Here is a 16330-nt window from a genome sequence, read left to right on the forward strand (position 1 = left end):
CGTGACAGACTCTGAGCAGGAGGGGCCCACACCCGGGGACTGTGGGGGGCAGGACAAGCTATGCCAGGGGCAGGGAGGCTCACAGCCTGGCACCCTGAGAACTGCCTTGCCCCTGACCCTTGCTCAGTCCTGGCTCCAGCCCGGCAGTCCCAAACCAGCAGTGGACTCACTCCCCACATCAGCGCAGCTCCTGGGGGAAAGTCTTTGTTCCTGCAACTGCCGGAGATGGGAGCTCTCCTGAAAGCAATGGGGCTGGGCCCAGGCCTGCAGAGAGGTGGCCCCAGCTTCGCCCTCAGTGGGAACAAGAACTCTCTAAGTCCCCAGTTCCCATCCATGTTGCCAAGTCTGTCTTCTCTGGCTCCAGGGGCCAGGGCAGACACAAAGGAGGCAACTGATGAATCACAAAGAGCTTTCTAGGAGGAGCTCCTGGGGAGGACGGGGCTGAGGGCAGCGATCAGCCCTGTTCCATGGCTCTAGGTGGGCTTCTTGCTCAGGACATGTTAATTTGCTGTGTGGCCTTGGGCAAGTCACTTTCCCTCTCTGAACTTATTTCTCCCCTTGTAAAATATGGTGCATGAACACCCCATCCCATCTCTCGACTATCACATGGCCTTAGGAGTGGCAGAGAAGAGCTGTGGCTGTCATTTTCATATACAGAGGAGGAAATTGAGGCTTGTGCTGGGAGTCAGGAGTCCTGGGTTCTAGTCCCAGCTGTTACTGTCTCTGATGAGGGGCCTTCCCTGTTTCGACCTCAGTTTCCCCAGCTGGAAACCGATGAAACCTGGTTTCATCCAGGCCCTGGATGTCTGCTGTGGCTGGACCTCATTTCCTCCCCTCCCCCCACAGTGGTGACTCATCCCTCATCATCACGCTGTGTGGCCGAGGCTCAGCCTGGGTGGGGGCCAGCAAGGCCGAGAACCACTCAGAGGAAACCACAGGCCTGGCCCAGCAGGCAGGTGGCGGGCGGGCAGGCAGGGATCCACCGCCCTGGGGGCCCTGCCCAGCAACACACCTCCCACCAAGAGCTCAAGCTGGGCTCCCCAGGCCCCCGAGCCCTCGACTGCAAGGGTCAGGCTCAGGCCCCAGCGTCACCACCCCATGTGGTACCTGCAGGCACAGGCCTCTGCACCCACCTGCTGGAACATGGCAGGGGAACATCCAGGCCAATGTCCAGGCAGCCAGGAGAGGGATGGGATGAACCGTCAAGGTTTCTGTCTCAGGGCGAGGCCGAGGTTTCTCGGGAGGCAGGCGGTGGAGTGGTTAAGAGCAGGGGCTCTGGGTCCAAATCCTGGCTCTGCCACCGGCTAGCTGCGTGGCCCTGAGCGAGTGGCTGAAGCGCCCTGAGGCTTGGCTTCCCCCTCTGAGAAATGGACACAACACTTGCCTCTCAGCATCACTGTGACTCGCCGATGTGGTCATGAACACGGTCCTGGGCCCAGGCTCAGTGGCCGGCAGGGGCCCAGTGCGTGTTACTGCTGTCACTGCTCTTCCTGCTGGGACCTCCACACTCCCGGCAGGCCAGCCCCACTCCCGACTCAGTCGTCCTCACAGCCAGAAAGGCTCACACTCTCGGCATTGGCTCTCTTGCCCTCTGGACCACGCCCTCCAGCGGATGGACCCCTGCCCTGCATTGCGGGCCTGGGGTGAAGTAGGCTGTGGCCGGTGGGAAAGAGCAGGGGAGAGCCCTCTCCCCCAGGCCTGCTGGGGGGGCAGTGGCACCCCTCATTGCAGACCCAGCAAAGGCATCGCAGGTCCGCCCCTCCTGGCCTCCACCTGGAGCCCCCCCTTCCCGCTTAGACCTTGTTCCGGTGACAGCAGCGTGAGCTCAGGGGCACAGCCTTGCTCGGGGAGACAGAAGGGTTCACTTCCAGCCCCAGCCCCCGACTTGTGAGTAGCATTCAAGTTCCTTCCCCTCTCTCAGCCTCAGTTTCCCCCTCGGTTGGAGAAGGATGAGTACTCGAGTGCTCCCTGAGCACTTCCCTGTGCCGAGCACAGCCCGGAATCCTCCACTTCAATCTGACTGGTGCAACCATCGCCACGCTCCATGGGGCAGGTCCTGTCACTGCCCACTGCCTGTGGCTCAGTTTCCCCGTCTGTAAGTAGGAATCATAACATCTCCCTCATCACCTCGCTGCGAGGAGTGAATGAGTTAACGTGTGCACAAGCACTTTAAATAAAGCCAGGCACACATTAATCACCCACTGAGTGCCAGCCGTTGTTGTGCCTTCCTCTTGCAGGTGGGGATACTGAGGCACAAAGCGGGGAAGCCACTGGCCATGCGCTGGGTGGTCTGGCTCCTGACCCTCCTGACCGCACTGCGAGCTGACGGCGCTACGAAAGTGCCTGGCACATAGTAGGTGCTCAGTGAACTGTAGTCACACAGAAGGCAGGAGGCCACATCCAACCTGTACATTTATTTACAAGGCACAAGCTGAGAGCAGGCTGGGGGCTGCCCAATGGCCTTCCCACTCCTCCTGGGCCTGCTGACCCCATCCTCTAGGCCATGGGAGCCCCCGGGGATAGGGACGCCCCGAGTGGCTGGGTTGGGCCGGCTTGGCCCTGAGGCAAGCTTGGGGGTGGTCTCCTGCGTCCCCAGGCTTTTCCGCCAGGCCTGGGCTGGGCGCCCTCTCTCTCACACAGAGTTCCTGTGCGTTGGTGGTCGCAAGAGGTGGGTGAGGCCCGGCCCAGGCCAGATGGTGTGGGCTAGGCCTTATCTGTTGGGAGTGGGGAGGCGGCAGGGGCACGGAGGTCCTCTTGCACAAAGCCTGCTCTGTCTCCCCTGGCAGCTGGGCCTCAGGAATCAGCGTTCCTGCCTCCCTGCCCCGCCAAGAGGCTCCTGTCCACAACCGCAGGAGCCAGCATGCGGAGACCCGCAGCCGTCCCACCCCAGCTAGGAGCAAGCCCAGGCCGGGAAGCCCCCGGCGGGGCAGGGCAGGGGCACCAAGGCAGCAGTTCAAAGAGGGGAGCTGGGGAGGGAACAGGGAGTGGCTGCAACGCGCCGTGGGGTCTGGGGTGTGGCTGACAGGCTACAGCCCTGTCTGGGGAGGCGCTAGCAGGATGGGGCCAGGCCATACTCCGGGTGGCTCACGTCGGGGAAGCGGTCACTGCATGGGGGCGTGGGGAGCCCCGAGCCTCCCAGCCTGGCGCAGCCTTGTCCTGGCCAGCCTGTCCCGGGGATCTGGCTGCCTTCTCTGGCCTTCCGGGCTGTGTGGCCTCAGCCCCGGCCACTGTGCGACTGCGTCCAGGCCTCAGCTGCTCTGGGGCTCAGACCCCCAGAGCCATCAGTGCCCCCGAGCTGCTGATCTTCTTGAAGCGGTTGGCAGCGCTGACAGCAATGAAGTTTTTCTGGAGAAAGAGGGAGAGGGAGGCCCCGTCAGCACCAGGGCAGGGGAGAAGCTGTGGGATGGCCGAGGGTCCTTGTTAAGGTCCCCTCCATTCCAGGAGGGCCAGAGGCCAGAGAGGGTGCAGTGCCCAGAACAGCCACAGGAGGCGCCATGACACGGCCTCCTCTAGGACTCCTGCCTTCCTGCAACAGCCCTGAACTGAGCGCCTCTGCTCAACACACTCCAATGGCTTCAATATGGCTCCAAGTAAAAGATAAACCTTCACCATGGCCCAAGAGTGCTCAACATCCCGTCCCCCTATTCTGCTCTGACCTCACTTCTACCCCCTTGCTCACTCCATTCCAGCCACACTGGCCTCCTACCCGTTCTTCAAACTTGCCAACAGTGCTTCTGCCCCAGGGCCTTTGCACTGGCTCTTCCCTCTGCATGGAACTCTCTTCCCCCAGTACTGGCACAGGTCACCCCCACCTCTTCGGGCCTTTGTTCACATAACCCCCTATTTAAAAGTGCAACCTCTCCCCTGGCTGATGGCCTTTCGGTTTTTCTAGAGTCCTGCCCTAACCCCACCTAATAATGCCACATCCCCGACCAAGAGTAAGTCCACAAAGACTGAGGTCCTTGGCTCTTTTGTCCATTGCTCTATCCTGGTGCCTAGAAGTGGTAGATGCTCAATAAATATTTGGAAAATGAAGGAAGGGAGGCTGGGACGGGGTCAGAGACTTTCTCCTGAGCCCAAGCCCCAGGTGGCTGCCCCCGCCCAAGGTGGAGGGGTGGGTGCAGGTCTCCAATCCAGGGCAGGGGCCAGCTCAGGGCAAAGACGGAAAAGCCAACCCTGTGTTCCAGATAGGGCCAGGCCTGGTCGACAGAACCTGCCAAGGCAGGGCTGATGGGGCCTGAGACCTGACACCAGGACCTCCTCCTGCCCTGCAGTCCCTCTCTCGTCCCCACCCGGGATCCGGTGGTACCTTCCAGCGCCTCTTCATAAGGTATTTCTTAAGCAAGATCTGGGACTTGAGGCGTCGGTTGCAGCGCTTGGCTTTCTCTGCCAGGTTGTTGAGCCAAGGGTGGGCGAGACACCGTGCGGCATTCATCCGGGCCCTGGGGGGGGAGCAGCGTGGCGAGGTGGGTGCAAGTCCGTGGGCACCAGAGCCCAGCAGCCCACCGCTCAGCTCCCACCCTGCAGGCGTATGCGCGCACTATATGTGTGCACTAAGCTTGCACACCGGGGCTCTTGTCCTGGGGCGAGCCTCACCTCTGGTCCTTGACGATGAGGTTGGAGACAAAATCTTTGGCCTCATCTGACACGGCCTCGAAAGTCTCCTCGTCAAAGTACCAGTTGCCAGAGAGAACGTTGTTAAGCGTCTCTGTGTCATCATCTCCCAGGAAGGGGGAGAGGCCGCTCAGCCTGGAGGCAGGGGGTAGCAGGGCAGGGGGCAAGAATGGAAAGGCCAAGACACCTTCATGGGGGAGGGGACAGGAGCAGATCCTAGGAGGCAGCACCTTGTGCTGAAAAGACCCCCAGCCTCTCAAGTGGGACAGACCTGGGTTTGAATCTGGCTGGGTGACTGTGGGCAAGTCACTTCCCCTCTCTGAGCCTCACTCTTCACATCTGTAAAATGGGCATAATCATCCCAGCTTCCTAGGGTCACAGTGAAGATGAGGAATGACAAGTGCAAGACAGGTGGCGAGTGCACAAAAATGTCCACTATCCCCTCTGCCCCCTCCCCAGATCATCTGAGATCCACTGCCCAGAGCCCTGGGCTGGGCTGCTATGCCTTCAGGGGCCTTGGCTTTTCCACCTATAAAATGGACACCAGCTTCTCCTTTCCTGTTGTCCCTGGCACTCCCGCCCCCGGCGAGCCCCTGACTGAGGGATCGGGAGGTGGGACCACCTCACCAGGACCCCACGGCCAAGACTGGCCTGGCTGCCCACCTGTGTGCCCTGCCCACCCCTGCACGCCACCCTCCCTCGGCTCACAGCATGTAGGTGATAACCCCCAGGCTCCACATGTCCGTCTTGTCGGAGATCTGGTCATAATTCACCACCTCCGGGGACAGGAACTCCGGGGTCCCGAAGTTCACCTTCAGCTTCTCATTGGGGTTGTACCTGGGGTGAAACCAAGCGCTCAGAGCACCGCGTCTGACCTGCTCCCAGGCCCCCGCTACCCACCCCTGCCCCCTGCCAGCCTCAGAGGTGGGCCCCACCCTCCCCGCCCACCCAGGTGGTACCTCCGTGCCAGGCCGAAGTCAATGATCTTCACCAAATGACCCGTGGTGTTGACGCACAGGATGTTCTCTGGCTGAGGACAAAGGGGGCGGCCTGGGTTGGCTTCTGACCCGCTCACCCTCTCTCCCGTACCAGGTCCACCCACATCCGGGCTCCCTGAGGCAGAGGGCCACACTGCCAGGGTGGCAGCCACCAGAGACCCTCCAGACCTGCTGCCCTGGGCACAGAGGAGGATCCCGAGGCTCCAGGAGGGACTTGTATGAGGCCTCGAAGCACAAAACCTGTTGGTGGGTTCGGGTGGGATTTCCCTCCATTTAAGGCTGGGAAAGGACAACAACATTCTAGCAATTCTGAAGGCTATGAAGGAGGGGTGTCGTGCTCTGGGCAGGGGGGCCAGTGCAGTGTCACCACCAGATACATGGAGCTCCAAAGAGCAGAGAAGGGAAATATCAGCTCGGGGCTCCCAGAGGCAGCCCTCGGGAGCAGAGGGCTTCACGCTGCTGTCACCTCCCCAGTTGTCAGTGCCGACAAGGAGCCGCGAAACGTCGGGCCCAGTGTCACTTTCCACCCTTTAGCTCATCACTCCTCCAACAGCTCTGTGAGGCAGATGCTGTCACACCGAGAGACTGTGACCATCCACTGCCATCTTGCAGTTGAGAAAACTGAGGCTCAGACACAGAAGTGGCTTGGCCACAGTTGCCCAGCAGTACAGCCAGGATCTGATCCCAGGACTGACTCTAGCACTGGCCTCCTAATGTCCCTCGGCAGCCACTGGCCAACAAGGACCCACAGTGCTCCCTACAGGGTGGGGGCTGGAGCAGACACAATGCCACTGGGCTTGCTCTTCCAGGGCAGGGACCTTCACCTGGCCTTCTTGGTCCCCACCCTCAGTGACTAACAAAGGCATCCAATAGGTGACCGGCCAAGGCTCAGAGGAAACCTGTGCCCCAGCACTGAGAACATGGGAATGAAGTTACTGCAAAACGAACGGCGGGCTCCATTTCCTCTTCGTACAACACAAGGACATAGGACCAATCTGAGGTTGCAGGGTATAAACATTGTAAAGTTCACAGTGGTTCACAGGCGGGAGATTTGTCTCAAAAACCCTGGTTTCCAGCACCTCCTGAAAAACCGGAAGCCCTGGCCACATGGGCCACACGCCTTGCAGTGAGCTGCCCCTGACCCGCTGACATAGGACAAAAGTCCTCCGGCTCCCCTGTGGTCTCCATCACCCCAGCCCGCCCAGCCAAGACACTTTTATGATTTCTCTGGGCTCTGCGGGCATTTGGTTCAAGGCCCCTAATGAAATGTTTTCCGAAGGCCCTTTTAGAACTGATAAATTCACTCAGAGCGGAATGCTAATGGTTTTAGTAGCTCGGCCCGGCTGGTGTGCCACCAAAACAAGGGAAGAAAGGAAAGGTCCCAGTGTACTAGCATGCGGGGAAATGAGGCAGACTCGGGTCTCTTTTTGGAGATTCTCCGTCTGCACACGAGACGTCCTCAGCAGCCCTGCAGCCTTGGTGAAAAACTTATCGCTACCCGAAAAGCACATTTTAGGACACGGAGGCTTAATGAGCTTCTTCCTTGAGCATTACATTTTAATTGGGGACCCTGCTCTACCCCAAAGAAATTAGCTTTCATGACAGAGAGGCAGGCCTCCAATGTCACCGTGCAGGTACCAGGTGCCCCCAGCTCAGTGAAGGGGCCACCATCTGCCCAGTCACTCAGGAGTCACCTTTGACCCTTTCCTGTCCCTAACCCTGACACATGCAAACCAGCTGCGAACCAATCAGCTTGGCCCTTTTTCCAAATGTAGCTGCCATCTGACCACGTCCCCGCTCCTCCCCCACTGCCACTCTGGCTCAAGCCCTGTCACCTTTCCTCTGGCTTGCTCCGGCCTCTAAGTCCCCTGCTTCCACTTTGGCCCCACCGAAACCCACCTCCTCGCCAGCGGGGATGATAACAGCACACCTCACCCAGCAGGCTGCTGGGAGGACCACATGCTCATGGAACAGCCACTGACACCCGATACGCCTGGACGAGACCCAGGAGGCGGCAGCAGCAGCTCCCCGCCTTGCTTAGGAGCCCCGGGCCTGGCCTGGCCTACTTCTCCGGTTCCCCCGTGTACTCATTACTCCCAAGTGCTTTTTCATAACACTTTCAGTGGCTTAAAGTGACCTATTTAGTCATCGTTTAAAGAATGTCTGTTTCCCCCACTGACCTGGAGGCTGCAGGAGACAGGGCCCGTGTCCTGTGTCCTTCGTAGCCCCCATGCCTAGCACACGGCCCTCCACAGCAGGTACTCAGTAGGCGTCTAGCAAATGAGTGAATGAAAGTGCTATCCACTTTGCTGATGGGTGCTCACCCCTCTCAGGGCTAAGATTTCATCTCCTCCACTACCGTGCCGCTTAGCCCACAAGCAGGGACACCTGCCATCAGGATGCTCAACACCTGGCTCTCCTGCTGCCCCTTCCCAGGGCAGACGTCACTGAGCTCCAGGCCACCCCCGCCCCCTGATGGGAGCTGGTGTGCAATGCACAAAATCTGTTTGCTCCTCCTAACCTCCTGTATGCACGGCACCGAGCAAGGTCAGAAGAGGAACACAAATATTCCTTCATTAAACGGTGTTGTCAGCACCCGGCTCGTGTATACTGCTGTGCTAACACTGCACTTATGCGTAAGCTCCGCAAATGCAGGCATTATTATCTATTTGCTTCGCCACCACCTAGAGTGCTGCCTGGCATAAAGCAGCCCCTCAACAAATATTTGTTGATTTTGAATAAATGAACGGACACTCGTAGCACCTATCATGGGCCAACACTGAGATCGGTGCTTTTGCAACACTTGGTCCCTTGTCTGTGTGAGACTGTGTGACACTGAGCTTGGGCCTGAGCACTCCCAGCACTGCAAAAGGTCTTTCCCACGAACATTTAGCGCTAGAAAAGAAGTTCCATGAAAAGTGGGACCACATCTTTTCTTTCCTCTCTCTGTTGTAACTCTGGCTCCGGTACTCAGTAAGTGCTCAATGGGAAGGAAGGCAGGATGGAGGAAGAGAGGGAGGGATGGGAGGATGGGGGGCTGGCTGGGAACAACACTGATCTCAGGGGGTCCCTGCCCAGGAGGCCCAGCCGCGGTACCTTGAGGTCCAGGTGCAGAACCCTCATCTTGTGCATGAAGAGGATCCCGTCGCAGATCTGCCTGACAAACACCATGGTGTCTACCTCGGTCAGGTGGTAGTCCTCATCCACAATCCTCTCGAAGAGCTCGCCGCCCTCGATGCTGTGTGCACAGACCCCTCCACAGGCTTGCTCTGGGCCTGCTGGCACCCCCCGGCCCCCACCCCCACCGCCGCCACTCACTACTCCATGAACAGAACGATCTCATGCGAGGTCTCGATGGCCGCGTACAGCTGGATCAGATTGCGGTGGTTCAGCTGGTTCATGACCTCGATCTCGAGCAGCACCATTTCCTGGGGGCCAGAAAAGGCACGGGTACCAGCCAAGCCCAGTCGCTCGCTGCGCTCCACCCTCCACACCTGCACCTTTGACCGGGCCTGTCTGGCCTTGCCTGGACCACTGCCCAGCCCGCTCCTCGCTGGCCTCCCTGCCTCCCATCTCTCCCCCGGCCCACACCTGTTGTCCTCGCCACTCCCAGTCACTCCTGCTGGGACACTGTCCCTGGCTCTCCTCCTCTGCCTCCCGGCTGGCTATTGGCCTGCCCAAGGGCGCCCTCCTTCCCCCCATCTCTCCCCTCCCTCTGCTCACTCCCTGGCATTCTCATCGAGTCCCATGACTTTACATTCCATCCAAATGCAGTCAATGCCACATACGTGTCTCAGCCTCCGAGCTCTCCCTTGAGCCTGAGACTCCGACGTATCCAACTGCCTCCTTGCCATCCCCCTTGGATGTCTAACAGCGACAATCTATCATGTCCAGAATCAACCTCTGATACTGCACACCCTTTCCCCACAATTGAGGTGTCCTCAGCAGCAAAAGTACACCATGCTGTCACCCAAGTGTGCAGGACAAAATGTCAGGAGCTTCCTCTCTTGCTCTCGCTGCCTCATGCCCCACATCCCATCTGCCAGTAAACGCTTCAGCATAGTCTACCTTCGGACTAGACCATAAAGCCACTCATTTCTCACCTCCTCCGCTGCCTTCCTAGTCTGAGCCACCATTATTTGTCACTTTCAGAAAGTGTGCAGGCCAGTTGTCACATGGGTAGGTTGCTATATCAGCTGTGCAGGAATATTTACACCTTGGAAATTGGCAGAAGCTGCAAATGAGGCCTCTCCCCTATGCCCTACCCAGAGCCAGGTGTTAAACACTAACCATCGTGTCACTGCCAGAATTGGCCCCTTGTCCCCTTCTCCCATCCCTTCATTCAGGCCTCACCTCACAGACGACACTCTCGGAGCAGCCTAATCTCACCCCCATCTACAAGGCCCCCCCGGCCCGTGCTCTCTGTAGTGTCCATGCCTTTCCTGGCTAGCACTTCTCCGGACTTCACACCAGGCTGTTTGTCCCGCTTTATGTTTCAGTTGTCTGTCCCTCCACTCTAGCATGTCAGCCCCACGAGGGCAGGGACTTGTTCAGTTCACCGACTTTTTTCCCCAGCACCCGGCCCAGCGAATGGCAAAGAAAAAGTGCTCAGTAATTAATTAATCAATAGCTGACTCCAGTTAAATGACATAGCATATAGGTATTGAGCGTCTCTGTTGAACCAGCAGCCCTGTCGAGTGGGAGAGACAGAGAAGGACATTGTCACACAGAAAATACACTCCTTCCAAATGCGCTTAGAGCTGTGACAGGGAACCCAGGGCTGCAGGGCTCTGGAGCTGCTTGTCGCACTCTTGCTGGGCGCCAGGCCTTGGCACACATGCTGTCTCTGCCTGGGGTGCCCAAAACCTCACTCCTCAGCTGCCCCTGCTGTTTCTGGCCCTCAGAGCTTTCCTCTCTTTGTCCCTTCTGCCTGAAACTCTGTTCCCTGCCTTCTGCACTGGAATATCTTCTCGTTCTCCAAAGTCTTTACTAAGGAGGCAGCTGATCCAAGAAGCTTCCCTGGCCCCTTGGCCTGAGTCAGAAGTGTCCCCTGCCCCCCCCCACCCCCGCCCCGGCTATCCTGAGTTACAGCCCTGATCACACCAGGTTGCCGGGTCATCACTACCTCCTCACACACCAGACGCCCTCAGTCCACGCGACCCCGGCCTGCACACAACCGTTCCTTCCTCGCACAAACACTGCTCACGGCCTCCTCTGAACACGGCCCAGGCTAGGCGCTAGAGGCAACGCTCGAGACCAGGCTTATTTACCTTGGTGTCAGCTCCCCGAGGGCGGGGACCACGTCCACATCACTCCAGGACCCCCAGTGCCCAGCACAGGGCCTGCCCAGAGCCCACACTCATCAGTGTTTGTTGAATTGAACCAGAGGGCATGAATATCCCGTGCCTAGAAGGGGAAGTCCCCAGATAAGTTCACTAACTGGGGTGTCTGGTTTCTGGCTAGGGGCATCAGGTCCCTGCAGCAGGGCTGGCTGGCTGAGCGGCCTCTCGGTGCAGCAAGGCTCCCACGCCGGATCCCTGGCTCAGCCGTGCAGGTGGAGGGAGGCGACAGGTGCCCACTCCAAGGACCCCCTCCCCGACCTGGGTAGCCAACTGCCCCCCCACTACCTTGTCTTTGGGGCTCTGTTTCTTGATGACCTTGGCTGCCAGCTTGAGCCCCGTGGCTTTCTCTGTGCAGGTACAGACTGCCCCAAACTTGCCTCTGGAAAGAAAAAAGGCTGGGAGTGAGGGGACTGCGTGCTCAGTTCCTGTCTTGGCCCCGCCCTGGGGGGGCCTCTGGATCCTCCTCTGTGAGACGGGAGCGCTCGCCCCAGCCAGCCCTGACACCCCCTGCCGCTGTGAGCTCTACTGCCAGGATGGCTGAAGGCCGGTTCTCTGAACCACACAAACCCCGTGCACAGGAAGGGCAGTCGCCTAGGGAAGATGGCCCTGGGATGCGACCCATAGAGGTCTAGGCCAGGCGGGGGCCTTGGGCCCTGGGGAAGGCACCTCCAGGCTGAGGGAGGAGGGATCTTTAGAGGTATGAGACCAAGTCAGGGCTTTTTACAAAGTAGCAATCACCAGGAGCCGGTCAGTGTGGTGCCTGGAACCAGACAGGAAAATACTGTGCATTTCCTATGGAAGCACTGAATGGCTCATGGTGTGCCTGTGCGAGTGGCAGTGACACAGCGCACATCAGCATGGGACATGCGGGACCACACAGAGGCGATGGTGTCCACTTGGGTCACGTGCAAGTGGGGTGTGAGTGGGCCTTGCACAGGGAAAACGCCAGGCCACGGGGTCCCGGGCCGGGGTCCCGGCTCTCACCCTCCCAGCGCCTCCTTGGAGTTCAAGCTGAATTCGCTGTTGACGTTCCCGGTCCTCAGCTCCACGATGCGGTGGGGGAAGGGGGCTGGGGGCGGCGGGCAGTCGTCTGGGTGGGCAGAGCGGAGCCCTCAAGGTCAGTCCAGCGCGTGCTGAGCATCCACCTTGGCTCCACCCCGTCCTGCCTGGCCAGGCCCCTGTCCTGGGAAGTTAGGAGCCCCAAGGGACACCTGGGGGACACCTGGCTCCAGGGTAGAGATTGTGGGGTGCAGTTTCCAGTTTAGGTTCTGCCACCAACACACAAAATGACCTTGGGAAGCCTCTGCCCCCGTCAGAGGGGACCCAGATTTCCCGCAGAACAACGGGGAGGGGAGACTGGATGCTTGGACCCTCCCCCACCATCAGGCACGAGGACTCCATCCTACGCTATCTGCATTTCCATTAAAAATAAACAAGCAAACAGCAGCTGTGAAGCGGGCGGCCGGACAGTGGGGTTGCTGCGTCGGAGCGACGGGGTGGGCGGCGGGACCTGCCTGCCGCGGGCTCCAACGCCGCCACGAGCCGGCCGGGCGGGGCGGGACCAGGGACAGAGACGTTTGGTGGGGAGAGGCCGCCACCTAGCGGCAGATGTGGGGAACCGCGGATCCCGAAGGCCGCAGGCTGAGTCATCCGGAATAGAAACCGCTTTATAAATAGCAAGAGGCGGCAGGGAAGCCGGGCCGGTGATTAATCAGACGGCCCTTGGAGGTGGTTCAGATCCCGTCACCCCAGGATGTGCTCTGGGGCGGGGCGGGGCGGGCCGGGGCGGCGGGCTGTGCCGCTGCTGGGGGCGGAGGCAGGGCTCCTGGCTGCCGCCCAGCCGCCAGGTCCTCCGCCCTGTCTGGGTGGCATTGAGCCGCTCACCAGGCAGGTTGGCGGGTCTCCCAGGGCACCTCAGCCTGGAGGAGGGGGGGGTGTCAGGACACTCTGGGCTCTCCTGACCCCATCTCACCCCACCCCCAGCCCTGCCGCACCCCTGCCCATGCCCTTTCGCTATTCACCCGCTCGCCAAGCTCACCCATGCTCAGTGCTCTCTGCTGCCTGCAGCACAAGCCACCGGCTCCTTGTCTAATCATCACTCCACAGTCCTGCCCCACCTCGCATGCCCAGCTTCCTTGGTCACTGCTCCCACACACCGACACCTGTGCTCCTCTGCTCATGAACCCTCTATGGCTCCCATGACCTCCACCCCCATGTATTTTAACTACTATCTGGCGTGAAGCCCTTCTACACATTGACTCCAAATTCCACCATCCAGTGAGTTCATGTTGCTCCAATAATCAGACTGATTTTTTTTAACCCCAATTACAGCCAAAGTAGAAGAGAGTCAAAACTGAGCTCTGGGGTCTGGCTGTCCTGACAGATTCAAATTCTATCTTCACTCTATATTTTTAGGCACTTCATTTTCCCTTTTCTGAGCCTTCCTTTCCCCATCTATGAAAAGGAAGTACTAAACAAAAAGTATAAATACATTTTTTAAAATGAGATAGAAAAAAGCAGGGCACAGTGGCAGATGCCTTGTAGTCCCAGCTTCTCTGGAGGCTGAGGCAGGAGGATCACTTGAGCCCAGGAGGTCGAGGCCAACCTGGGCAACATAGCAAAACCTCATCTTTAAAAAATTACAAATTCATACAAAGAAATTTAAAAGGGAGTGCTTTCTGGAAGTGTGCAACACTTAGGTGAATGGGCCTGGGCGGGGCATGGCTCAAGGCAGTTCCACCCTCTGAATTGGGAGACTTGCGACTGAAAGCCCCCTCTCCTCCTCCTGACCCCAGGGAAGCACCAGCCCCCACCTGCCCCTGGCCTACCCAAAATCTGGAAGCAGTCTTCCTCCCTGGCTGTGAGACAGAGGGCCTGCCCCACCTCCGGTCTCTCTGAGGGAGCAGCCTGGAACTCGATCCCCCTGGAGGTGTCCCCTTGCACCTTAGCCTGGCCAGCCTGGCCCGGGGCTTTCTCTCCTGCTTCCTTCTGGCTCCCTGCCTGGGCGTTCTTTTCTGCTCCTGCCTTGGCTGGGCTGGGATCAGTGGGGCTGGGGGTCACGGGCACCCCTTCAAAGATGAGCTCCGATGCCTCGCTTAGGGGCTTCTTGGCCAGCAGCTTCTCAGAGCTAGAAGGTGAGAACACAGAGGTGAAGCCCTCAGCAGCCACAGCTCTGAGCCCTGGGCGACTCTCAGTGCCCCAGAGCTTCATCTGCAATCCGGAGCGAATACAACACACCCCAAACGCACAGGGCAATACATCCGAATTCACTTTGTACAAAACCAAGGGGTCTTAATGGCTGTGGTCATTATCTTGACTATCAACACACAAATAGTCCATTAATAACTATTAATAGAATTGTTGATACGGTTAATCATCATGTGGATTCAACTAGGGAGTTATGTAGCTCTTGATTCACAAAAACTGTGGGGATGTAATTGATACTAATACATAATTATCAAATGGATACGGGAGGTGTTATCATTGCGGCTTACAATATATCATGAATGACCTCATTAGCATTCAGGTAAATATAACTGATTGCATCATAAGACTGGTGCTGTATTATGGTTGTGAAAGTATTAGTAATGATCCACCAATCCAGTTATTAGTCATCCATTCATATTATACCAATAATTATATTAAGAAGGGTTATCCTTTCTGCCTGACATTTCAGCCCTGCTCTTGGCTAGACCCCAGCCCATGGGGTAAAGGGGAATTCTGGACCCCGGGTGCCAGCTTGGGCGGTCTTTGAGGGTCTCTTCTGCCAACACTCCGGTCCTCAGTGAACGCAAAGTCCTGGTTTCTGCAGGAGAGCTGATGCCCAGGACAGAGGGAACTGAATGTCAGAACTACCCTCCCCGGCACCAAATGTGATGATGCCTAAGACAGGGCACTAAGTGCAACCCCTGAGGATAGAGCCCAGGGCCTCCCCAACTCCCAGGCAGGGGGCCATTCACCTGGAGATGATGGCGGGGCAGCTGGGGCTGTGGAGAAAGGCGGGTGAGCCCCTCCTGGCCGCCGCCTGGCCCGTTGCTGCCTTCTTGCCCACCTTGGGCTCTCCCGGGTCCTGGCTGCCGGAGGCTCCCTGCTCAGCACTGGGCTTCTTGACACCGGCCTCGGCTATCGCAGTCTGCTGGGGCAGGGCCGCCGGCTGCCCAGCACTGCCCTCTGCGGGCCCCCCACCTCTGTCACCCTCTCCCTGGGGGCCCTGGCTGCTAGTTGAGGGTTGGCCCGGGGCACCATCCCCTTTCTCTGGGGCAGGGGCTTTGGCATCTTTCTTCAGGGTGGATGGATCAGGATCTTTCTTTGGGTCTGGGGGGCCAGGGTCTTTCTCTGCAGCCAAGGGTCCTTTGTCTGCGGCATCTTTAGGTGTCTTGTCTGCAAAGGAGTTGAGTCACCCCATCAGGATCCAGCTGCCCCCCACTCCCTCTCCAGCCAGCTCTGGGCCCAGGTCCCCACCCAGGCAACAGCTTGCAAATGCTTGTCCCACTGAGCCTCTGGGGCCACTTGATGGGCCCTAGAGGTGGGCCACCAGGACCTTGGAGGCCCTCTGTGAGGGGCTTCTGGCCCTTTGGGTGGGCTTGGCGGCCCCCGCTGTCCCCTGCCCAGAAAGTGTAGGTGCATCCCCAGCAGCCACCCATGGAGGCTTCACGTCTTCCCAGCCTCTCCAGAGGGGGCTTCATACAGGCCCTGGACCCAGCCCAACCCAGCCGGAGATCCTTCTGATGTCTGGGTCCCCATGCGCCATGCAAAGAAGCCTCAGGCACAGAATTCGCACTGAGGAACCTGCCCAACCCTAGCTTCAAACACCCCTCCCCAAGCTCCTCCCTCCACCTCCTGCCCCAGCTTGGCACCTGCTGTCAGGCTCTGGCTTCCCAGCTCCGCTGCTCCGTTTTCTGTTGCCATGAGGTAGGGAGGTGTGTACTGCTGCTCGTCTAACTCAAGTCTTTCTAGCTGCAGAAAGAAGAGTGGGGTGTGTCGGGCTGTCAGAGTCCTCCTCTCGCCTGGCTGTGGTGAGAGAGGAGGCCAAGCCCAGCTGGCGGAGGGGAGAGAGGTACCTGGAGCAGAGGGGCAGCCCGGTGGCCGTCTGTCTCACAGCGGCTGCTCAGGAGCAGTCCTGGGGCGGTTGTAAGGGACTGGGCCGGGTGGGCAGAGGCGGAGGCAGGGGCGCAGGCAGTGGAGGCGGGGACGGAGGAGAGGATCTCTTACACCAGGGGCCATGCAGCTCGGACTGCCACCACCTGTCACTCTTGGCCCCCGTTCAGAGGACACGGCATTCTTCCCACGGCCCAACTGGGGGTAGAATGGTGTTGGAATAAGCAGGAAGAGCACAGGGAGGGGGCCCCTGGAGCCCTGGGGGAGCAGCCCTTTTCC

At 59.0% G+C, this 16330-nt stretch overlaps 1 protein-coding gene across 1 annotated transcript; it reads right to left on the reverse strand.

Moving 5' to 3' along the window:
* Window positions 1-2399: 2399 nt before the first annotated feature.
* On the reverse strand, window positions 2400-16086 carry MYLK2 (myosin light chain kinase 2). Its single transcript, XM_045529484.1, has 13 exons — window positions 16015-16086; window positions 15811-15910; window positions 14914-15334; window positions 13783-14081; window positions 11939-12044; window positions 11240-11333; window positions 8931-9040; window positions 8709-8850; window positions 5574-5644; window positions 5323-5451; window positions 4597-4749; window positions 4310-4442; window positions 2400-3345 (listed from the first exon to the last, which is right to left on the reverse strand). The coding sequence occupies exons 2-13, from the start codon at window positions 15860-15862 to the stop codon at window positions 3265-3267; spliced, it is 1791 nt and encodes a 596-aa protein (XP_045385440.1). The 5' UTR covers window positions 15863-15910; window positions 16015-16086; the 3' UTR covers window positions 2400-3264.
* Between the last annotated feature and the right edge of the window lie 244 nt (window positions 16087-16330).

The sequence above is a fragment of the Lemur catta genome, chromosome 17 (genome assembly GCF_020740605.2).
Source record: "Lemur catta isolate mLemCat1 chromosome 17, mLemCat1.pri, whole genome shotgun sequence".
Classification (NCBI taxonomy): domain Eukaryota; kingdom Metazoa; phylum Chordata; class Mammalia; order Primates; family Lemuridae; genus Lemur; species Lemur catta.

Bases quoted from the DNA above. Each gene is read 5' to 3' on its own strand.
- MYLK2 (XM_045529484.1), bottom strand. From the start codon at position 15,862: ATGGCAACAGAAAACGGAGCAGCGGAGCTGGGAAGCCAGAGCCTGACA. The intron at 9,041-11,239 runs GTAGTGGGGGGG...TCTGGCCCCCAG, and splicing joins AACAGAGCCCCAAAGACAAG to GAAATGGTGCTGCTCGAGAT. The intron at 4,443-4,596 runs GTGAGGCTCGCC...CTCCCCCCCCAG, and splicing joins CTCATCGTCAAGGACCAGAG to GGCCCGGATGAATGCCGCAC.